General features: G+C 38.3%; 2 protein-coding genes and 1 pseudogene across 6 annotated transcripts; 2 read left to right on the forward strand and 1 right to left on the reverse strand.

The window, feature by feature from the left end:
• Positions 1 to 28: 28 nt before the first annotated feature.
• Positions 29 to 9,502, reverse strand: LOC127974738 (RING finger protein 151-like). Of its 5 annotated transcripts, none has more exons than XM_052578233.1 (8): positions 9,350 to 9,502; positions 4,583 to 5,697; positions 3,485 to 3,536; positions 2,415 to 2,621; positions 2,175 to 2,314; positions 830 to 992; positions 623 to 743; positions 29 to 532 (listed from the first exon to the last, which is right to left on the reverse strand). In XM_052578233.1, exons 4-8 carry the CDS (start codon positions 2,618 to 2,620, stop codon positions 299 to 301), a joined length of 864 nt encoding a protein of 287 aa, XP_052434193.1. In that variant the 5' UTR covers position 2,621; positions 3,485 to 3,536; positions 4,583 to 5,697; positions 9,350 to 9,502; the 3' UTR covers positions 29 to 298. The 5 variants fall into 5 exon arrangements, with proteins under 5 accessions (XP_052434193.1, XP_052434192.1, XP_052434190.1 ...); XM_052578232.1 differs by having other exon boundaries at positions 3,485 to 4,011; XM_052578230.1 differs by having other exon boundaries at positions 3,485 to 5,694.
• Positions 5,601 to 18,572, forward strand: LOC127974746 (DNA repair and recombination protein RAD54B-like; annotated as a pseudogene).
• Positions 8,486 to 10,650, forward strand: LOC127974736 (fibrinogen silencer-binding protein). The gene is made up of 2 exons (XM_052578227.1): positions 8,486 to 9,097; positions 9,827 to 10,650. The coding sequence occupies exons 1-2, from the start codon at positions 8,700 to 8,702 to the stop codon at positions 10,407 to 10,409; spliced, it is 981 nt and encodes a 326-aa protein (XP_052434187.1). The 5' UTR covers positions 8,486 to 8,699; the 3' UTR covers positions 10,410 to 10,650.
• Positions 18,573 to 19,484: the final 912 nt, after the last annotated feature.

The following is a 19,484-nucleotide window of genomic DNA, read 5'->3' on the forward strand; positions in this document are numbered from 1 at the left end:
TTGTCAGAACTGTTGTAATATCAACGGGTTTAACAGAATGCATGTACTTTTAAATAGGAAAAACCTCTAAAAAATTAAAAAAAAAAAAAAAAACATAGAAATATGGTCAAAAAAAGTCTACACAATTTGGATAAATCATAGAACAGCCAATCTCATAGCAATGATTTGGTTCACCCAGAGGAACTGCAATACTGGGGCTTCTTTCAGATGATGAGTTCCAGTTAGTGTTTTTTTTTTTTTATTAGCATCATGTGACATTCCTTCTTCCTTAATGTTCTGCTGTGAAAAGCAAGTGTCCTCAGATGACTGTCACCTCTCTATTCTTTCTTTTGATGCAATCCAAAGCTAGGCTTCTTGGGCTCAGCTTTCTCTGCACCTCAGCAGGGGGCGGTGCTGCTTCAGAGGGCGTGGCTGGTCTGAGCCCCTCCTTTTTAAAAAGTTCAAGAAGCTCCGCCTTCTCCAGCTCTTGTCTGCGCACTCTCTCTGCACCCAGCAGAACGCGGACATCTGACATGACTCTTGACAGCTGGCCCTTTGCACAAACACACACACACACACACACACACACCTGTCAGTAACTCGCTACACACACAAAACCCTGCTGATGTGAAAAGTATGGTACCTTCAGTTCATCCACTTCACTCCTCAGCAGACTCTCCTTCTGCACCATGTGTCGTCTTTGGATATCCAAGCGAGATTCCATTTCTTGTCGCACCTCTTCGACTTTGCAGTCTAATTCTGCCCTGTAACAAATGCGCTGGCATTTTTCAAGCTTCAAAAAAAACATTTACGTGGTGACAGTCAGTATGACTTGAGCAGATGTTTTTACCTAAGCATGTCCAGCTCAGCTCGTAGCTCCGATACACAGTTGTGTTGGGCCTCCTCTGTGTTTAGGATTGTGTATCCACAGCCGCTTGCACAGACTCTACTGCTGTATTCACACACACACAGATGAGCTTCCAGAGAGCGCCGCGACACCTTAACCGGGCAGCCTGAATGCCACCGCCAAAGAAAACTGAACATTAAACCTCAAAAACAGAGGAAATTGATAGATATGATAGATATGAGATATGATAGTCTTGCCAGGATCAGTGAGAGTGGGTCAAAAATTACAAATCAGTCAGTAATCTTTTGACATATATGCCAACACTTTACAGCAAAAGTATTCATTTTATTGTAGAATTAATATAATGTCCAGCTATAATTGCCTCTTTTTAGGAAGTAAACATAACATTTGAAAAAATAAAATAAAAATGGACATATTTTAAAAAAGTATAACATTTCTTTTTTTCAAATGTTAAATAAATGTGAAAACTAAACATTTAAAAATTATGAACCTAAATATTAATCTAAATGACAAAAAAAAGGTTTGGGGTCAGATCAGTTTGATTATTTAATCAAAATTACAGTAAATATTGTTCAATTTTATATAAGTTTTCTATTTTATGTCTAATTATAATTACTGTATAATGTCCAGCTGATTCCAATTTTCTTTGTAAAGAAAACTAAGTGAATAAAAAATGTATATACAGTATATATACATAATTACAGTATTAAATGATTATTAATCATTTTTAAACTACATTCAAAAATATAAAATTACACATGAATAAAAATGATACAATTTAATCAAATTTATGAAATTATAAAATTAATTAAATGTGTCTTCTTTGAGCAGCCAGGGAAAATGTTGGCACAGCAAGCAAAGGTTTATTGTTGAAGAAAAAGACACAACAGTCACACAACACACATAGAACACAGTACACCTACCACAACGACAGCATAAGTACTCCTCACCTGCTTTTTATATACATGCATACACAAACAAGATTTCCAGGATTAGGGAATGTTGCATTAAGATTACTAAAACTAATATGTATTATGTGCAAGAATCTGCTTATCTTACTGATGGAACAGCTCAATTGTTTTAATTCTAAGATAAACGTTTCACCTCATTGGCTGCCTGAGGGGGTCCCTCATTAATAATTTAAAATGTGATCACTCAACACTAGGTGCTTTATCTTGCGGCTACAACTCTCTTTCATCTGCTGTTACAACAGCACTAGTATTGCATATGTATGAATGAGACAGTAGCTGCTGTGAATGGGCCACCTGTTCCCTGCCAACAAATTGTGGGTACCAAGATATAATGATATATGCTTGTATATATGTACCTGCATTACTGCAGTTCAGCAAAGCGTAATCACACTGTTGCTCATGACGATGAACAGACTCCAGAGTGCATATGACCTCACAACCTTGTGGCCGGAATACACACCTCACCTGCAGCCTTGCTAAATCATTTCTCATGTATCTGTAACACCATACACATGTATTTATTAGTCAACAAAATAAATGGCATTAAAGATCAGGTTAAGTGATTGTCTGGAAGGTATTTAATACATCTGTGTTACCTGAACAGCAGCCGTAGATGTGAGATGTCTAAAGGCAAGCGGTCCTCTGGACAGGTGTTATGGTGGACGAGCCATCCGTGAATGCAGGAGCTGCAGAAGGCATGTTCACACGGAGCCTGCAAAGGATCTTCTAACACGTCCCGACACACACAGCACAACAGACCCTCGTTCACATAGCCTACAAAACGTTCTAGATCGTAGCCCATCCTGGAGTACACATGCAGAAAACAACACTCAACAAACTGATGTAAAGGACCAAAATACATATAATAACTAAAATAACTAATAACTTCACTTTATAGTAAAATAAATGGAATAGATTTTGTTTTAGATAAAACTTCAAATTTAACATGAATATTTATTTTAGAAAATTATGTCTTTAAGTCCACTGTATGTGCACACTAAAACCTATTAATAGCCTTTATTAATAAGAATAACCAAGTTATTCTTATTAATAAAGGCTATTAATAAGAATAACTTGTATTAAAAATACATAGAAAATTTCCTAAAATATAATTTGAAAAATAATTTAAAAATATGACAATTTAAAGTTGTATGTATCAAAGTCATATTAAGTTACATTCATATAAACCTTAATTTATTTGAAATTATTATTTAAATCAAAACTATAAAAATAACAAAAACAAAGATTACATATTTTGCACATTAATGTTTTAAATATCTTAAGCTTTTAAAAATAAAACTTTTGCAAAAAAAAAAATGGTATATTACAGAGAGAGTATTTTTTAAAACGTTTGGTACAGAAAAGTATGATTTTTTTACATTTTACATTAAAATAATGGATTTTTCCAAATGTTAAACCATTGAAAAAAATGAAAAGTAATCATATATTTATTTATTTATTTATTTTTATTTTTACATTAAAAAATATTTAAATAATGTTTAAAATATTGAAGGCCACTGCATGCGCACACTAAAACATACAGGCTATTAATGTAAACATAATAGCATAATGTATATTAAAAATATATCCAGAAAATTTCTTTAAATATATTTTTATATATATTAAAATATATATAAAGAAAGAAAAAAAAAGAAAGTTCAATTACCTGGCAGAGTCTGGTATCTTGTCTTAGAAACAGCCAGGCGGCAGATGTTGGACTGAAACATGAGTGGGAGGGGTTATGAGAGTAGACATTCACTGCGGATCTGGGGTCAGTTTGCCATTTTCATTTATACTAAACGTCAGGAAACAGACTCCTCAAGGAGCATGAATTGTATGGCAAGCCGTTTATGAGGCAACTCTCACCTGTACCACAAACCATCTGATAACAAATGTAAAAATACAACACACACTTGCATTTACATTTATTCATTTAGCTGACGCTTTTATCCAAAGTGACTCACAATTGCTATATATGTCAGAGGTCGCACACCTCTGGAGCAACTAGGGGTTAAGTGTCTTGCTCAGGGACACATTGGTGTCTCACAGTGGATTCGAACCCAGGTCGAACCCGGGTCTCACACACCAAGTGCATTTGTCTTATCCACTGCGCCACCACCACTTGCCTAAATCACTTAGAGGAACCCTTTGGGAATCTCATCCTCATGCTGTGATCACTAGAGACTCGAGCACCTGGTAACCCCACACACAAACACAGATAGATGCACACCTTCTACCAACTACACAAACATCCTACACAGAAATTCTGCATCCGAAGGGAAATATTTCTGGGCGTTCTATGGTAAAACTGAACATGGAGAGTTCAGAAATACAAAACTCATATTTAAGATGCATGTTTGAGAATAAATTTAGATTTTTATTTATTTTTTTTATTTTAGAATTATCAATAAAGATTTTTATAACCAATACCAATTATTTGTTTATATGTCCTATAACTGATATGCAAATTTTACATTTATTTAACATTTTACTTCTGATTTTGTTAGATTTCATCTTCATTTCACAACAATAAAACCATGGGTAAAATAGATAAATGCAAGATTGCATTTGTTGCCTCCTCAATGACATCCTCAAAAAGAGCCCCTTAAAAGTAACAGGTGACCTGTGCAAGTGTTCCTGCACCTGTCTGGACGTGTGAGAGGTAAAACAACTGATCTTGTCTATGATGTCAACTCTCACGTCCAATACTTTTCTATACTACTCTAGTTAAACCTTTATTGTCATTTGTTGCAGATCCACACACCTTTCTGAGGGAGAAGATGTTTGTGTGTGCTGGTGTGTCTGTGTCTGAACACTCTCACTGCCTGAATGATCTCCGTTCTTCATGGCTGTTGGTGGGATTAGACCGGATTACGCTTTCCCACACTCTGATTGGATTATTTTCCACACAGCAACACTGTAGTTTCACCTTCAGACATGCAGCAGTATATAAAACATTGGCACAAACACAACCAGCAGACATGAATCCGTGCACATGCAAGAGATAAAACATGTGATCATGAAAGAAAAATGAAATACCTTCACAGTCAAGCACTATATATTACAAATGAATAAAATAATTTTTCCCACACACTGACCAATGAATTTACATGTATACTTTTTCATGATTTCTCTATGACATTTCTGATCATTTATGATATTAAATGTTTTTAAATATATTTTACAGAAATGCTACTTACAAAGAATGATACCATCCAATTAAATATTCTAGAGCTAAAAAATGTGTTTTGGTTATAGAAACATCTTTCTTTTATAGTGTCTTTTTCAAGACAGACACAAAACACTGACATAAGTGGGAAACCTGTACAGTACAAATGAAAACCGAAACCATACAGAAATAAAAATGCACTGCTTGTCAGTAAAGTATGTTAAATAATAACCCATCAGTTAATATGAATCTGAAGCATGAATGATAGTAATTAATGAAAGACTGTAAGGATCTATGTCTGATTTTAATTTTGAAACGAATAAAAGACATACAAATCAATGAATGGTTTGATGTCAAAACTATACTTATGTACAAAGCGGTATGGTCATATCTGTTGTATAATGTACATTAATTAAAATAAAACAAGTAAGGGTTAATAATGTGTGAGTTGCACATAGTACTTGCCTTTGATAAGTGATGGTTGACAGAGATCTACATTTTGATACGTCTTCTGATTTTGCTTCATTTACTTCTGCTGGATTAGATACAATTTTGCAGCCAACATTTATTGTCAGGTTTCCTTGACACTCCTCTACTGTTGATTTCTGCTGCTCATAAGCTCCTGCACTCCACTCCCTTCACGTGACGTCGCGATTCGACCAATCCCGGGGAAGATACGTCACTTCCGCGGGAGACTCGAGCTTCTGCTGCTTTTCGAGGGAGTTTTTGAAAATAGGAAAAGTGATTGACATACGAGGAGAAAACATAAGAAAAGGTAAGCGTTTACCGTACTGTCTGTCTACTTGTACTATATTAAATTCAAGTAGAGACAGTCAACAAGCTTTAGTAGTTCACCCCGGTTTTGCTCAAAACAGCGACTGGTGCTCTTTATATGTCCTTTACGTAGACTGGTAGAATAACGTTAGTTCCCCCAAAATAAAATTTATTTCATTGTTTATGCCATCCTAAACCCGTATGAGCAGGCTCTTTTTAATGAATTGAGAATATACAGCCAGTGAATTAACGTTAGTCCGATTCCCAAATAAATGAATCTTACGAGAGCAACCGTTATTTATTTAAGAACCGTGAGACTTAAATCACCATAGGATGTTCATATGACATAAATCACTTAATAACTTAAATCACTGGATTTTCATATGACATCAAACAGTAGATATATGAGTTTAGTTGTAATCAGTGGAATTTAATAAAAAGTTAAATAATTAAATGTTTACACTTTTTTTGTTTTATTCAGTGTATAATTATGACCAGTTGCTGGCATTCATGCCGCGTCTAAAAGTGTGTAAACGCACACAATAAATGAATACATTAACAAAAATTATTTCTGGGGGTCAGTTCTTATCTGTCAGTACAAACTGCTGGCGCAATAAATACAGTAAGAACTGCATATCTTTTTGTTTTGTTTTGTTTTCCAAAAATCTTTCCTTCAAATGTACTAAAATAATGGTAAAAAAAAATCTCCTTTAGTTAATTTTTAATTTTTTTTTTAATTTTTTTTTACAGAAGAATATAAGCTATCCTTTTAATCTTTAATGGTTTTATCGTTTTATTATTGTGTGTCTTTATTGACAGAATGCGTAGATCTGGAGCTCTGAGTCAGCTCCATGGAAATACTGCTGAGAAACCCAGGTTTATACCACAAGGGCCAGCAAAGAATGACGGACCACCTTTATCTCATCCCTATCCAGAACCATCAGTACCAGCACCACCAGCACCTGCTTTGGGAAATGTGCTGCTCAATAAGGTCACAAACAAAGAGGATATTTAAAAAGTGGTCATGATGACAAATCTTATGCAGTGTTTATATGTGATTATGCAATTTATATGTGATTAATAACATCTTAATATTCACATTTTCTATTCAGGTTGTTTGTATATGTTATTACTAGTGTTTTCATTAGTGTCATGATAATAGTGCTGTGTAACACTGTGATTGAAGAGGTGCATGTATTAGGGTCGGTTTTCCCTTGCAGATATTTTTTCAAAAGTGAATTCTCCCTGCAGGTCCAGAGGTGTTTGAGTGGTGGAGATACTCCAGCTGTGAATGCTCCAGCGGCCAGTAAAGCTTTAACCAGGGTGCTGAGTGCAGTTCCTCACGGTGAATGTAAGGAAAACAGCTTGAGTTCTTCACCTGACTTTTCTGAGCTTGAACAAGCAGCAGATAAAGACAGCTGCTCAACGCAGCCAAACACACTTGCCAGTGGCACAGCTACCGGTAAGATACAGTACTGTCAGATTTTGGGTGCGTGTTATATTTAAAAGGTTATTAAATATTTTTCAATTATCTTTTTGTTCAGTATATGTAAAAATTATTCTGATTAGTGTATATTAGTATAAGTAAAATGATTTTGCCTTGGTAATATCTGTGTAATGCATTATTTGTAACTGCATTTTAAACTAAGACAAAAAAAAAAACAGATTTTTATATGTAGATTTAAATTTTTTACAATCCAGTGCCACTCAACAATATAAACACATTGCTGAAAAAATGTTCTGTAGTTACAACTCATCTTAAATGGTCTGTTTTTCTTTTAATTTATTATCTTCTTGTAACAATTGGTTTTAGAAACTGGTAACGTTAGGTTTTAAAATCTGCTGTAATTTACCAATAATCCAAAAATCAAAGTACTTAATTGAGCTTACGTCCATTGTTGTAAAACAAATCCCAGACCTGTATTAACTTAATGGGTGTTATTTTGCAACAATGACTGTATTATTCCCTTTATTACACAGCTATTCCCCAAAGTTGCTTGGATGTAGTGTATACTTAAAAACTAAGAAAGAGATTAAAATAAAGATTAATAAAGAGATAATGCACTTTGTTTAAATTATTTGAGTAAATCTAGTAGATAAAAACAGCAAAAGGCTGAGAGAGCGGTCTGGTTGAACAAGCGACATCTCTATTCCCCGCCTTCAACTTAGGCTTTGAGTGAAACTAACCAATCCGTGCGCACGGAGCGCTTGATTGACAGGCGCAATATCCTTATTGGATCGTGTTCGTGTATCGTGGCGCGCACGGATTTGCAACTGCACAGATTCAAGGCAGAGATGTCCTGCTTACTGAGTGCGAGTTATGGTGCATTTTGTCAGTCAGCCTGGGAAATAAATAGCAACTGGTGTCCGAAAAGCAGTTCTCTCACACACAAAACACTGTCTGTACACACACACACGTACGCTGCGCGAGTTGTTCTGGAGCGAACGCGTTAAGCGTCAGTTTAAGGTCTCCTCTGGCGTTTCAGCAGTCAAAACACGGACCTGACGCGCTTCAAATATAACAACACGTTTAAAAACACGCACTGAGTCCGTTTCCCGCTAAAATGCAATACGTGTCGCTGTTTGCAGCGGAATAAGAGCTCCGCTGTGTTTCTAGTTTAATGTAGTCGGGTTTGTTATGTAGGTCAGGCCAGGCTTAAGCAGCTTTACTGAACCTGCGTCAGCTTAAGCTAAAAGGAATTCCAGCAAAGCCCTCCCCGGGTAGGCGTGGGCCTAATCGAGGCTGGCCTAGTTAAGCCTGATTCTTTTTCTTACGTCTGTGTGCTTGAGAGCCAGTTTGTGCATGTGTGTGTTGTTTAACTGAGACAAGCAGTGCAGCAGCCTGCTCACACAAGTGAGTAGAGAAAGACAGACACAGCACAAGGAAAAGAAGAGAAGGAGATCAAACCTAGAGCACTGAGACTAGCCTAAAGGCAGGATGTCTACCATATTCATGTCAAACAGCATGGTTGGCAAGGCCCGCTCCTCCAACTTCACCCTATCTGAGAAACTGGATCTTTTGCGGCTGGTCCAGCCTCACATACGCATTCTGGAGGAGCACACCAACAAGCACGCCGTGATCGTGGATAAGAACCGGTGCTGGGACAGCATAGCAGAGCGCTATAATAATTTCGGAGGTGAAAGGCCCCCCAGAACGGCTCAGGGCCTTCGGACCCTCTATAAGCGACTTAAAGAAAGTGCCAAGCAGGAAGTTCTTCAGCGAAGCCATGCCCAACCCGAGTACCGGGGCAGCATCTCAGAGCCAACCAAGCGCATTATGGAAATGATACCTCAACTATTTCATGTGGGGGACAAAGAGCCGAACGCACTCCACAGGTGAGACTGAGCGTACAGATAATAACATGACAAAACTGGCACATTTTTAGGTGCATCCATAATTAAAAACATATCTATCACCCAATGGAAAAATGAAATCAATAACAAGTCAATAGATAAAACACATACTCTCAGAAGACTCTACTCTGAGAGGATGGATCTGATTCCACTAGTGAATTCAAATTATTCAGATCCTGTGCATCCACTGGACTTTAAAATATTGATTCAGCTTCTGCTAATATCTTCACATACCTCTTCCCATCTTTCCTTCTGCTGCTGTTAATTGTCACACACATTTGAAATCAGCAGTTTTGATATGCGAACATCTCCTTTGCTAGTTTTAATATGTCTCATGCAGTCAAAGCAGACATTGTAGTCACACGCTCGCTGTCCTTTCACTCTGTCCTGTGCCAGAGGTAAGCTGCAGCACTGAGGGGATTTGGATGTCATTAACCGTATTTCCGATGCTGCGTTAATGCCAGGTTTGCCACAATGTGCCAGAGGAATTACTTTCCACTAGCATTTCCAAGTCTTTTGGTTGTGTTGACAAAACAACAGGTCTTTCTTTTTGTCAGTTATCACCACAAATACAGCCTAGTGCTGGGGATCCACATGATCTGATTCATTTGAATTCACTAGGTGAATCAGATTCAGCATTTTTATTAGGTAAAAATTCATCAAATTTATCATGTTCAAAATTAGATTTTTTTTTCTATGTGTCTGTGCTAGGCTTCAGTTCAAGAGGAATTCTCCAGTAGAGCAACCAGGGAGCAGTTTGTCCCTCCCAGCGTTGTCGGACTATGCACCTGTTGGGGCTGTGAGGGTGGAGACTGAGGATGTGAAACCACCTCCTGATATCCACCTGATCACATCCCAGAGTTCACCTGTCACCATCGCCACCCCGAGCAGTCAGGCCCACCACGGACAGAACGAGAGGGACAATGAAGTAGTGGGAGAGGAGGAAGATGAGGAGGAGGAATTAGCCTCCCACGTGTATGCGGCCTCTCTGTCTCCGTGCCCCTCTTCAGCACACCTGCCACCCTCACCATCGGCCCCCGGCCCCAGGAGGAGTGCTTATCAGAGAGGGAGGGCAATGTTCAAGAATCCCGTTTTTGAGGCAGAAGCTCTGCAAATGATGAGAGAGGAGCATGAGCTGCTTCTGGCCAATCACAGAAAGCTTGGACTATATCTAGAGGAGAAGAGGGAGGGGCTTAAGAGAAAGCAACAGCTGGAGGAGGAGCTACTTCGGTCAAGGGTCAAAGTGGAGAAATTGAGGGCGGCCAGGCTACGCCAAGGATTGCCACTGATGTGACACGTATGGCGTCACGTCTGAAAGTCTATCACAAAGGGAACTCTGTAATGTGAAGTTAAAATGAACAGGCTTGTTTGTACAGTTATTTCTTGATTTTGTATTCGATCGACACTTGTACAAGGATTGTTCCTGATTTTTGAAGCAGAAATGAATGTTTTTTAAATGGGTTTATGCCTAGATAAAGAAGAAAATAAGATTTTATTTTCTATGTGTTCACTAATAAATTCATAATTGCTTTTAACTCTGTTTTGATCCTGTCCTGTTATTCTTTTTTGTTAGACAGGGAGTGTTACATAGCAACATAAATGAATGGAAACCATATCAGTCAAGATGTTTATGTGAACTTCATTTCGGTGATTATTTACAGCATAATTCAGTATAATGAAACAAATTACTCTTTTATTTCTTTATTATGACATAAGATTAAATCAGCTTCTCAGATGAGACCAGGACCGATTTTGTCCGTCGGGAATCGATTGGATTGTCGTTGTTCAATTGTTAATAATTTATCATTCATAATAAATACTTAAACATAAAGAAAGCTGATTTCGTGGTTTTTATGCATCTATCTGTCTCTCTGTCAGTCTGTCTCTGCCTGTCTGTCTCTCTGTCTTTGTGTGTCTGTCTGTCTCTGCCTGCCTGTCTCTGCCTGTCTGTCTGTATGTCAGTCTGTCTGTCTGTCTGTCTGTCTGCCTGTCTGTCTGTCTCTGTCTGTCTGTATGTCTGTCTGTCTGTCTGTCTGTCTGTCTGCCTGTCTGTCTGTCTGTCTCTGTCTGTCTGTTTGTCTCTGTCTGTCTGTGTCTGTCTCTCTCTGTCCGTCTGTCGGTCTGTCTGTCTGTCTGTCGGTCTGTCTCTGCCTGTCTGTTTGTCTCTGTCGGTCTGCCTCTGTTTGTGTCGGTCTGTCTGTCTGTCTGTCTCTGTCGGTCTGCCTCTGTGTCGGTCTGTCTGTCTGTCGGTCTGTCTCTGCCTGTCTGTCTGTCTCTGTTTGTCTGTCTGTCTCTCTCTGTCTGTCTGTCTGTCTGTCTGTCTGTCTGTGTCGGTCTGCCTCTGTCTGTGTCGGACTGTCTGTCTGTCTCTGTCGGTCTGCCGGTCTGTCTCTGCCTGACCGTCTGTCTGTCTGTCTCTCTCTCTCTCTGCCTGTCTGTGTCGGTCTGTCAGTCTGTCTTTGCCTGTCCGTCTGTATGTCTGTCTGTCTGTCTGCCTGTCTCTGTCTGTCTGCCTGTCTGTCTGCCTGTGTGTCTGTCGGCCTATCTCTGCCTGTCCGTCTGTCTGTCTGTCTCTCTCTGCCTGTCTGTCTCTGTCTGTGTCGGTCTATCTGTCTGTCTCTGTCTGTGTCGGTCTGTCAGTCTGTCTCTGCCTGTCCGTCTGTATGTCTGTCTGTCTGTCTCTGTCTGTCTGTCTCTGTCTGTGTCGGTCTGTCAGTCTGTCTCTGCCTGTCCATCTGTATGTCTGTCTGTCTATCTCTGTCTGCCTGTCTGTCTGTCTCTGTCTGTGTCGGTCTGTCAGTCTGTCTCTGCCTGTCCGTCTGTCCTTCTGTCTGTCTGTCTGTCTCTGTCTGTGTCGGTCTGTCAGTCTGTCTCTGCCTGTCCGTCTGTCCTTCTGTCTGTCTGTCTGTCTGTCTCTGTCTGTGTCTGTCTGTCAGTCTGTCTCTGCCTGTCCGTCTGTCCTTCTGTCTGTCTGTCTGTCTGTCTCTGTCTGTGTCGGTCTGTCAGTCTGTCTCTGCCTGTCCGTCTGTCTGCCTGTCTGTCTGTTTCTCTCTGTCTGTCTCACCAGTCATGTAGTTTCTTTGACAGAACAAAAGTACAAGGTGCAAAATGAGCATTTATGCATACGATTAGTGGCTGTAAAAGGCACATTTCTAATTTGAGACTATGTAATCAGTAAAACATTGTCTATGATTAGGCTGTTGCTGTGTCGTATATCACTGCTGTTTTATTGAAACAAAAATTTTTTTGTTTATTTTAAAGCACGCAACTATAGTGTAATGTGGTGCAAGACGTCATCAAGGAAGCATAAGCGTTGGGAAGGTGACGCTGTGCTTGTTGCCAGGGGGCGGACTGTTGTCCTCAAAGACATGGATGGGCAGAACATTGGACGAGGTTTGCCTGTCACAGCACATTCTTGCAATACTTCTGGATTTGTATATGAATACATATTTGAATAGTGATGCTCAATATATAGCCTATATTAGCATTTATTTTCTGTTGTTATTTTATATTTCTGCAAGCATTGCTTATTTCCCCAAATTGTTATCTTCGGCCACATCAAAGAGAGGGTGTGGTCTTCCTTTATGAATGTTTAATGGGAATGAGGTAAATAAGAGTTCATCTGTTATTGTAATGTTCTTACATATGACTGTTTTACCCATGTATGTCTGTGTGCTGCAGACTCCCTGGCCACTGCGGGGCTATTCTGGCAGATGAGATGGGACTGGGAAAGACGCTGCAGTGTGTTTGTGTTCTGTGGACGCTACTGAGACAGGGCCCCTACGGTGGACGTCCCGTACTGAAGAGGGCACTTGTGGTTTGTCCAGGGAGTTTGGTCAAGAACTGGGCTGCTGAGTTCAACAAGTGGCTGGGCAGGGAGAGGATCAGTGTTTACACTGTGGACCAGGTGTGTATGTGTGGCTGTTTGGGTCAGATAATAGAAAGAGTGATGAAAGGTAAAAGAATATATTGTCTCTGTAGGATCACCGTGTGGAGGACTTTGTGTCTTTTCCTCTTTGCTCCGTCATGGTGATCAGTTACGAGATGCTGCTGCGCTCTGTGGACCAGCTGAAAGAGCTGGAGTTTGGAGTGCTCATCTGTGACGAGGGTCATCGCCTTAAAAACAGCAACATCAAAACGGCCGGCGCCCTCACAGCCCTCGCATGTGAACGCCGTCTTATATTAACAGGTTTCCTATTTCAAACAAACACACACACTTTTGTAAACACGTGTAGTAGTATAACATTATGTAATCGAAAAAAAAAAGAGTGTAATTATTAATTTAACAGGTACTCCAGTGCAGAATGACCTGCAGGAATTTTATTCCATCATTGAGTTTGTAAATCCAGGAATTCTGGGAACATCTGCAGCCTACAGGAAGATTTATGAAGAACCCATTCTCAGATCTCGCCAGTCCACCTGCACTGAGGTAAATATCTTCATTTTCAGAGTAATAAAATATTTATAATATTTATTTTAATTACTTTTTTTAAATACATATTTTAATTTAAATGATTATTATATTACTTAAAATATATGTATATTCATATATATTTATATGCACACACACAAACACACACATATATATTTATTTATTTTTAAGTAAATGCATATGATATATGAAGGTATAACAGAAAAACTAAAATCAGTCTTATATAAGTTTAAAATTATATAAGTGAATTTAGGCATCACAACAACATAATGTTCACTACGAAATTTTTTATTCATGTTAAATATTAAATATTTAATGGCAAAGGTGATGCAAATGTAAAAATAGAGGACACTAACATTTGCAATTACATATCCAATAATGATCATCAACCGATATTAATAGATAGAAAAAATCTCTTCAGAAAATTGTCCCCCTCACTGTGAGTCTGTGTCCTTTAGCTGTAGTGGCATTGATCACAACTGTGTTTCAGGAAGAGCGGTTCATTGGAGAGGAGCGTGCCGCTGAGGTTTCGTCTAACAGGTGTGTTTACGTTACGGAGAACAGGAGATCATTAATCAGTATTTATCCGAGCGGATAGAGTGGACCGTATTCTGCAAACCCACTGAACTGCAGCTGCGTTTGTATGGAATCCTGCTGGCTACACGGCCCATCAGAGCCTGCCTCTCTGGTGCCCGCACACACACTTACACACACAGCCCACATCTCGCATGCATCAACGCCCTCAAGAAACTCTGCAACCACCCCGGGCTGCTCTACTACACTTTACAGGTACAATAGGTGCTGGTATTTTGCCATGCCTTGTTTTTTGTCTTCTAATTGCTGATTTGTAATTATTCTTTGCGGTATTTGCTTAAGGAAAAGTCGGATGAGATGTTTGAGGATGGAATGATGGACCTCTTTCCTGAGGGATACTCAACAGGTGCCTTCAGCACTGCAGACGCTGGGAAACTTCTTGTGCTAACAGACCTGCTGTCAGCTATACAGCACGTCAATCGCACAGACAGGTATCACATGTACAACTGCTGTCTGGCTTCATTACAGACGTCATTTCATTTGAAAGGTTTTCACATCAAGAAATGATTACAACTAATGACTAATCTGATAAATAAATGTCGTAGATGATGTACACTCAACATTAAACACTGAGATCATATCAGTGTCCTTGTGTGAGTTATATTAGTTATAACAAGGGTGTCACCAAGTTGAGGTCACATTACAAACAGTGTCTTGGCAATAAATTGGACTATTACTGCTGCTGCTAAGTTTACTTTCAGTATTGAAGATGAGACAAATTAATTGCCACAAGAAAATGAATTTATTAAAGTAGCGATTTATACTGAAGAGCTTCCAACACAGTCAGGAAAAATCATGGAACAAATGAAACTGATTAAAGTAATATATTTAAAAAAAAAAAAATTGGTATACACTATAATGCATTTTGAGTGCTAAAACACATAAAAAGAAAAACAAAAGTACATCTAACAAATTATATGAATTTAAATCTTATTCTGATATTTAGTGCTCAAAACTGCTAAAGTGCCAAACTATTACATTATATAATGTGGTATTATATTACAATTTATCTTAAAATGGTAAAAAAATAAATAAATTATATTACATTTAATGATGTCAAATGATTAATTGTGATTAATTAATTAATCATGATTAATTGCGTCCAAAATATGTCTGTGTTTACAAAATATGTGTACTGTGTATTTATGTATATATGTAAATGCACACGTACATGCATATTTTTTAAGGAATATATGTTATACTTATGTATAAAATGTTTATATTTATAGCTTATAAAAATCATATATATATATATATATATATATATATATATATATATATATATATATTATTATTATATTATTATTATTATTATTATTTATTTTTATTTTTTTTAAATTACACATTTAATTGACATATCTAGTGTGAAACTTGTGTCCGTTTTTGTCTCTGTGTCTCTCTCTATTTAGGGTAGTTTTGGTGTCCAACTTCACACAAACTCTTGACTTACTGCAGGATGTCTGTGATCATATAGGCTATAAATGCTGTCGGCTTGATGGACAGATTTGAATTGAATTGTTGATTCCTTCAACAGCCCACACTCGTTCAGCTTCCTGTTGCTACTCAGCTCCAAGGCTGGAGGGGTGGGACTGAACCTCATTGGTGCCTCCCATCTTGTTTTATATGATATAGACTGGAACCCAGCCAATGACTTACAGGTCAGTGGACTTCCAGTGAGCTTCCAGCTAGCCATGTAACACTGCAAAGCAACAATAAAACACGTTATACAATATTTCTCACAAAACCAAAAAACGGATCATCATGCAGCTCAATGTTCTTTGAGTCCACATACTTGTCTTAGTTATGCCTTTTCATTCAGACCACTAGATGGCAGTTAATACAAAAAGAAAACTTGAACCTCTGTTGTAATTCTTACCATTGTCTCTCTGGTATTTATCAGTCTGAATGCTCTGCTTTTATGTGTCACCATCGTTTTGTTTTGCTACCATGATGAATGCCCCCTGAAGGCTTTGAGTGACTGTTTTATAAGGCTCAAATCATCTAAACAATTACATTTGTCAGGCCATGGCACGAGTGTGGCGGGATGGACAGAAGAAAACAGTTCACATCTACAGATTTCTTACAACAGGTAACCAAAACATGTGTAAACTAGCCATAAAATAAGTATAATCAGCCTGTCTGTCACTGAGTAAAATAGCTGTTTGTTATGAAAGAAGTACTTGACCTGAAACATCTCACAGCCTTTCATCATAACCCACACAAACTGACTGCTCTATATTATGACACACATCACACTCTTATTTTTGGCTTTCAGATTGATGATTCATGGATGGAACATGCATTTGTTTACAGAGTTTGCACACGAATTTGGGTCTGCAATACTGTACCTTGTGTGTTTTGTAGGTTCAATAGAAGAAAAGATTTATCAGAGGCAGGTGAGTAAACAGGGGCTTTCTGGGACAGTGGTGGACCTGTCCAAGAAAGCGGAGCATATTAGCTTTTCTGCTGAGGAGCTACGGGACCTTTTCAGTTTTGACCCTAACACCACCTGCCTCACACATGACCTACTGGACTGCCAGTGCACTGGAGATGGAAATACACCAGGTAAATAAATACAAGCATATTAAATAGAGGAGGAACTAGATGATTATTTTGCTGTTATGCAATTGAGCTTTTAATCAATTAAAAAAAATTAAATCATTGAAAGATATACAGATTAATTAATTGCAATCAGTCATATATTTCAGGTATAGTAGATAAGAATATATGTATGCATGTTTATTTACACTACTGTTCTAAATTTGGGGGTCATTTCTTTTAATAGAAATTCATCCTTTTTTTTTTTTTTTTTTTTTTCTTTTTTTTTAAGCAAAGATGCATTAAATTGATCAAAAGTGAAAGTACAGACATTTTTAATGTTACAAAAGGAATGAGAAAACGTGTCTCAGTCTTCACAAAAATATTAGGCATCATTAAGCAACAGCTTTCAAATTAAGATTTAGCATTGCTATTTATTACGGGAATAAATTACATTTTAAATATATATATATATAAAAAATGACAAATCCTAATAATATTTCACAATTACACAAATTTACCACTGAATTTTGTATGTTTTTTGATCTGCTCTCAAAATAAGATAAAAAAGTAACCACTTTAATTCATTTGAATGTGAACATTTCCAGGTTTTGTGAAGGAGATAAAGGAGGACACCGGAAGGGCATGTCAGCTGGGTCGCCACTGCGACAGCACGAGTCCACAACGAGTCAGCATGTCCGAGCTCATGCACTGGAGGCATTTCTCTGGAGATGTTCAGTCATATGATGATATTTATCTAAATCATGCCCGTAACCACATCACATATGCCTTTCAAAGCACCACTTCCAAATCCCAAACCGCAGTCTAAACTCTTCTTCCTCTTTCCAAAACATATACAAACCCTCTGCCCACGTGCTCTGTCTAAATATCTGGTGTAGGATTGAACATTGACATTTTCCCCTTTAATAAACCTTAGGTTGTAATTATATTTTGGTTGTGTGCGTAAGCAAGTGTGTTTGTGTCCATTTAGGTGAACCCGCTGATTTAAACATCAGAATGAATCAGCAGTACACAGAAATAGATTAATAGCGCAATCAGAAGCGTAAAAAAGGCACCAGGGCATCCTGTCAGAAAAAACATGTTGTCACAATAAGAGTTTTTTTTTAATATATATATATATATATAGAAGTTTCTAGTATAATCCTGTCTGAGAACCAGTTTCCATTGACCTCCATCATCTTGTTTATTATGTTGTTTCCTTCCGTTATCATCCTAATTTATACAGTGTGGAAGGTTTACATGAAATGTATCCAAAAGCAGGATTGTTCCATCTCAGTAGGAGAATTGTTGAACGTGACGCTGTGCAGGATTACATTGGTTGCACAGATGGTCCATTTAATGCATTTTCCTGCTAGATCTGTTCATTGTCACTTAGTAACACAAACACTGACTACAGGAATCTGAAATACAGAGCAATCACGAAAGCAGCGAGGAACAGTCACCAGCAGGAAATGAACTTGTCAGCCCTGTGACTCATTAATGAAATAAACCTGGGTGCACGTTCGCTGGTGTTGTTGTTTATTGATGGAGTATCAGGGTTTGAATGGGGGACTGATAGATCATTCTGTGTGATATAACGTCTGAGTCATAGATTGTGTGTGTCTGTATGCGTCTGTATCTCTGGGGGGAGAGTGAAGTCTTGGAGATGGCGTGTTAGTCAGACACTTGTGTATAAGCAACCTCTTGCGAGCCTGACACTGTCCAGGCTGTGATGATGAGATCCCAGCAACTGTTTCCTGAGTAACAATACAATGTGTATTGGGTCTGTAGGGAAGTGTGTATGTTCCTCAGCCAATCCTTTACTGTAAGTACCATCAGGTGTGCAGATTGTTCCTGCAGTGTAGTCCCAGAGGGAAAGACGTGTGCTCAGATCAGTTACAGTATTGTTCAAAATAATAGCAGTACAATGTGACTAACCAGAATAATCAAGGTTTTTAGTATATTTTTTATTGCTACGTGGCAAACAAGTTACCAGTAGGTTCAGTAGATTGTCAGAAAACAAACGAGACCCAGCATTCATGATATGCACGCTCTTAAGGCTGTGCAGTTGGGCAATTAGTTGAAAGGGGTGTGTTCAAAAAAATAGCAGTGTCTACCTTTGACTGTACAAACTCAAAACTATTTTGTACAAACATTTTTTTTTTCTGGGATTTAGCAATCCTGTGAATCACTAAACTAATATTTAGTTGTATGACCACAGTTTTTTAAAACTGCTTGACATCTGTGTGGCATGGAGTCAACCAACTTGTGGCACCTCTCAGCTGTTATTCCACTCCATGATTCTTTAACAACATTCCACAATTCATTCACATTTCTTGGTTTTGCTTCAGAAACAGCATTTTTGATATCACCCCACAAGTTCTCAATTGGATTAAGGTCTGGAGATTGGGCTGGCCACTCCATAACATTAATTTTGTTGGTTTGGAACCAAGACTTTGCCCGTTTACTAGTGTGTTTTGGGTCATTGTCTTGTTGAAACAACCATTTCAAGGGCATGTCCTCTTCAGCATAGGGCAACATGACCTCTTCAAGTATTTTAACATATGCAAACTGATCCATGATCCCTGGTATGCGATAAATAGGCCCAACACCATAGTAGGAGAAACATGCCCATATCATGATGCTTGCACCTCCATGCTTCACTGTCTTCACTGTGTACTGTGGCTTGAATTCAGAGTTTGGGGGTCGTCTCACAAACTGCCTGTGGCCCTTGGACCCAAAAAGAACAATTTTACTCTCATCAGTCCACAAAATGTTCCTCCATTTCTCTTTAGGCCAGTTGAT

Source organism: Carassius gibelio, chromosome B16, assembly GCF_023724105.1.
Source record: "Carassius gibelio isolate Cgi1373 ecotype wild population from Czech Republic chromosome B16, carGib1.2-hapl.c, whole genome shotgun sequence".
Lineage (NCBI taxonomy): Eukaryota > Metazoa > Chordata > Actinopteri > Cypriniformes > Cyprinidae > Carassius > Carassius gibelio.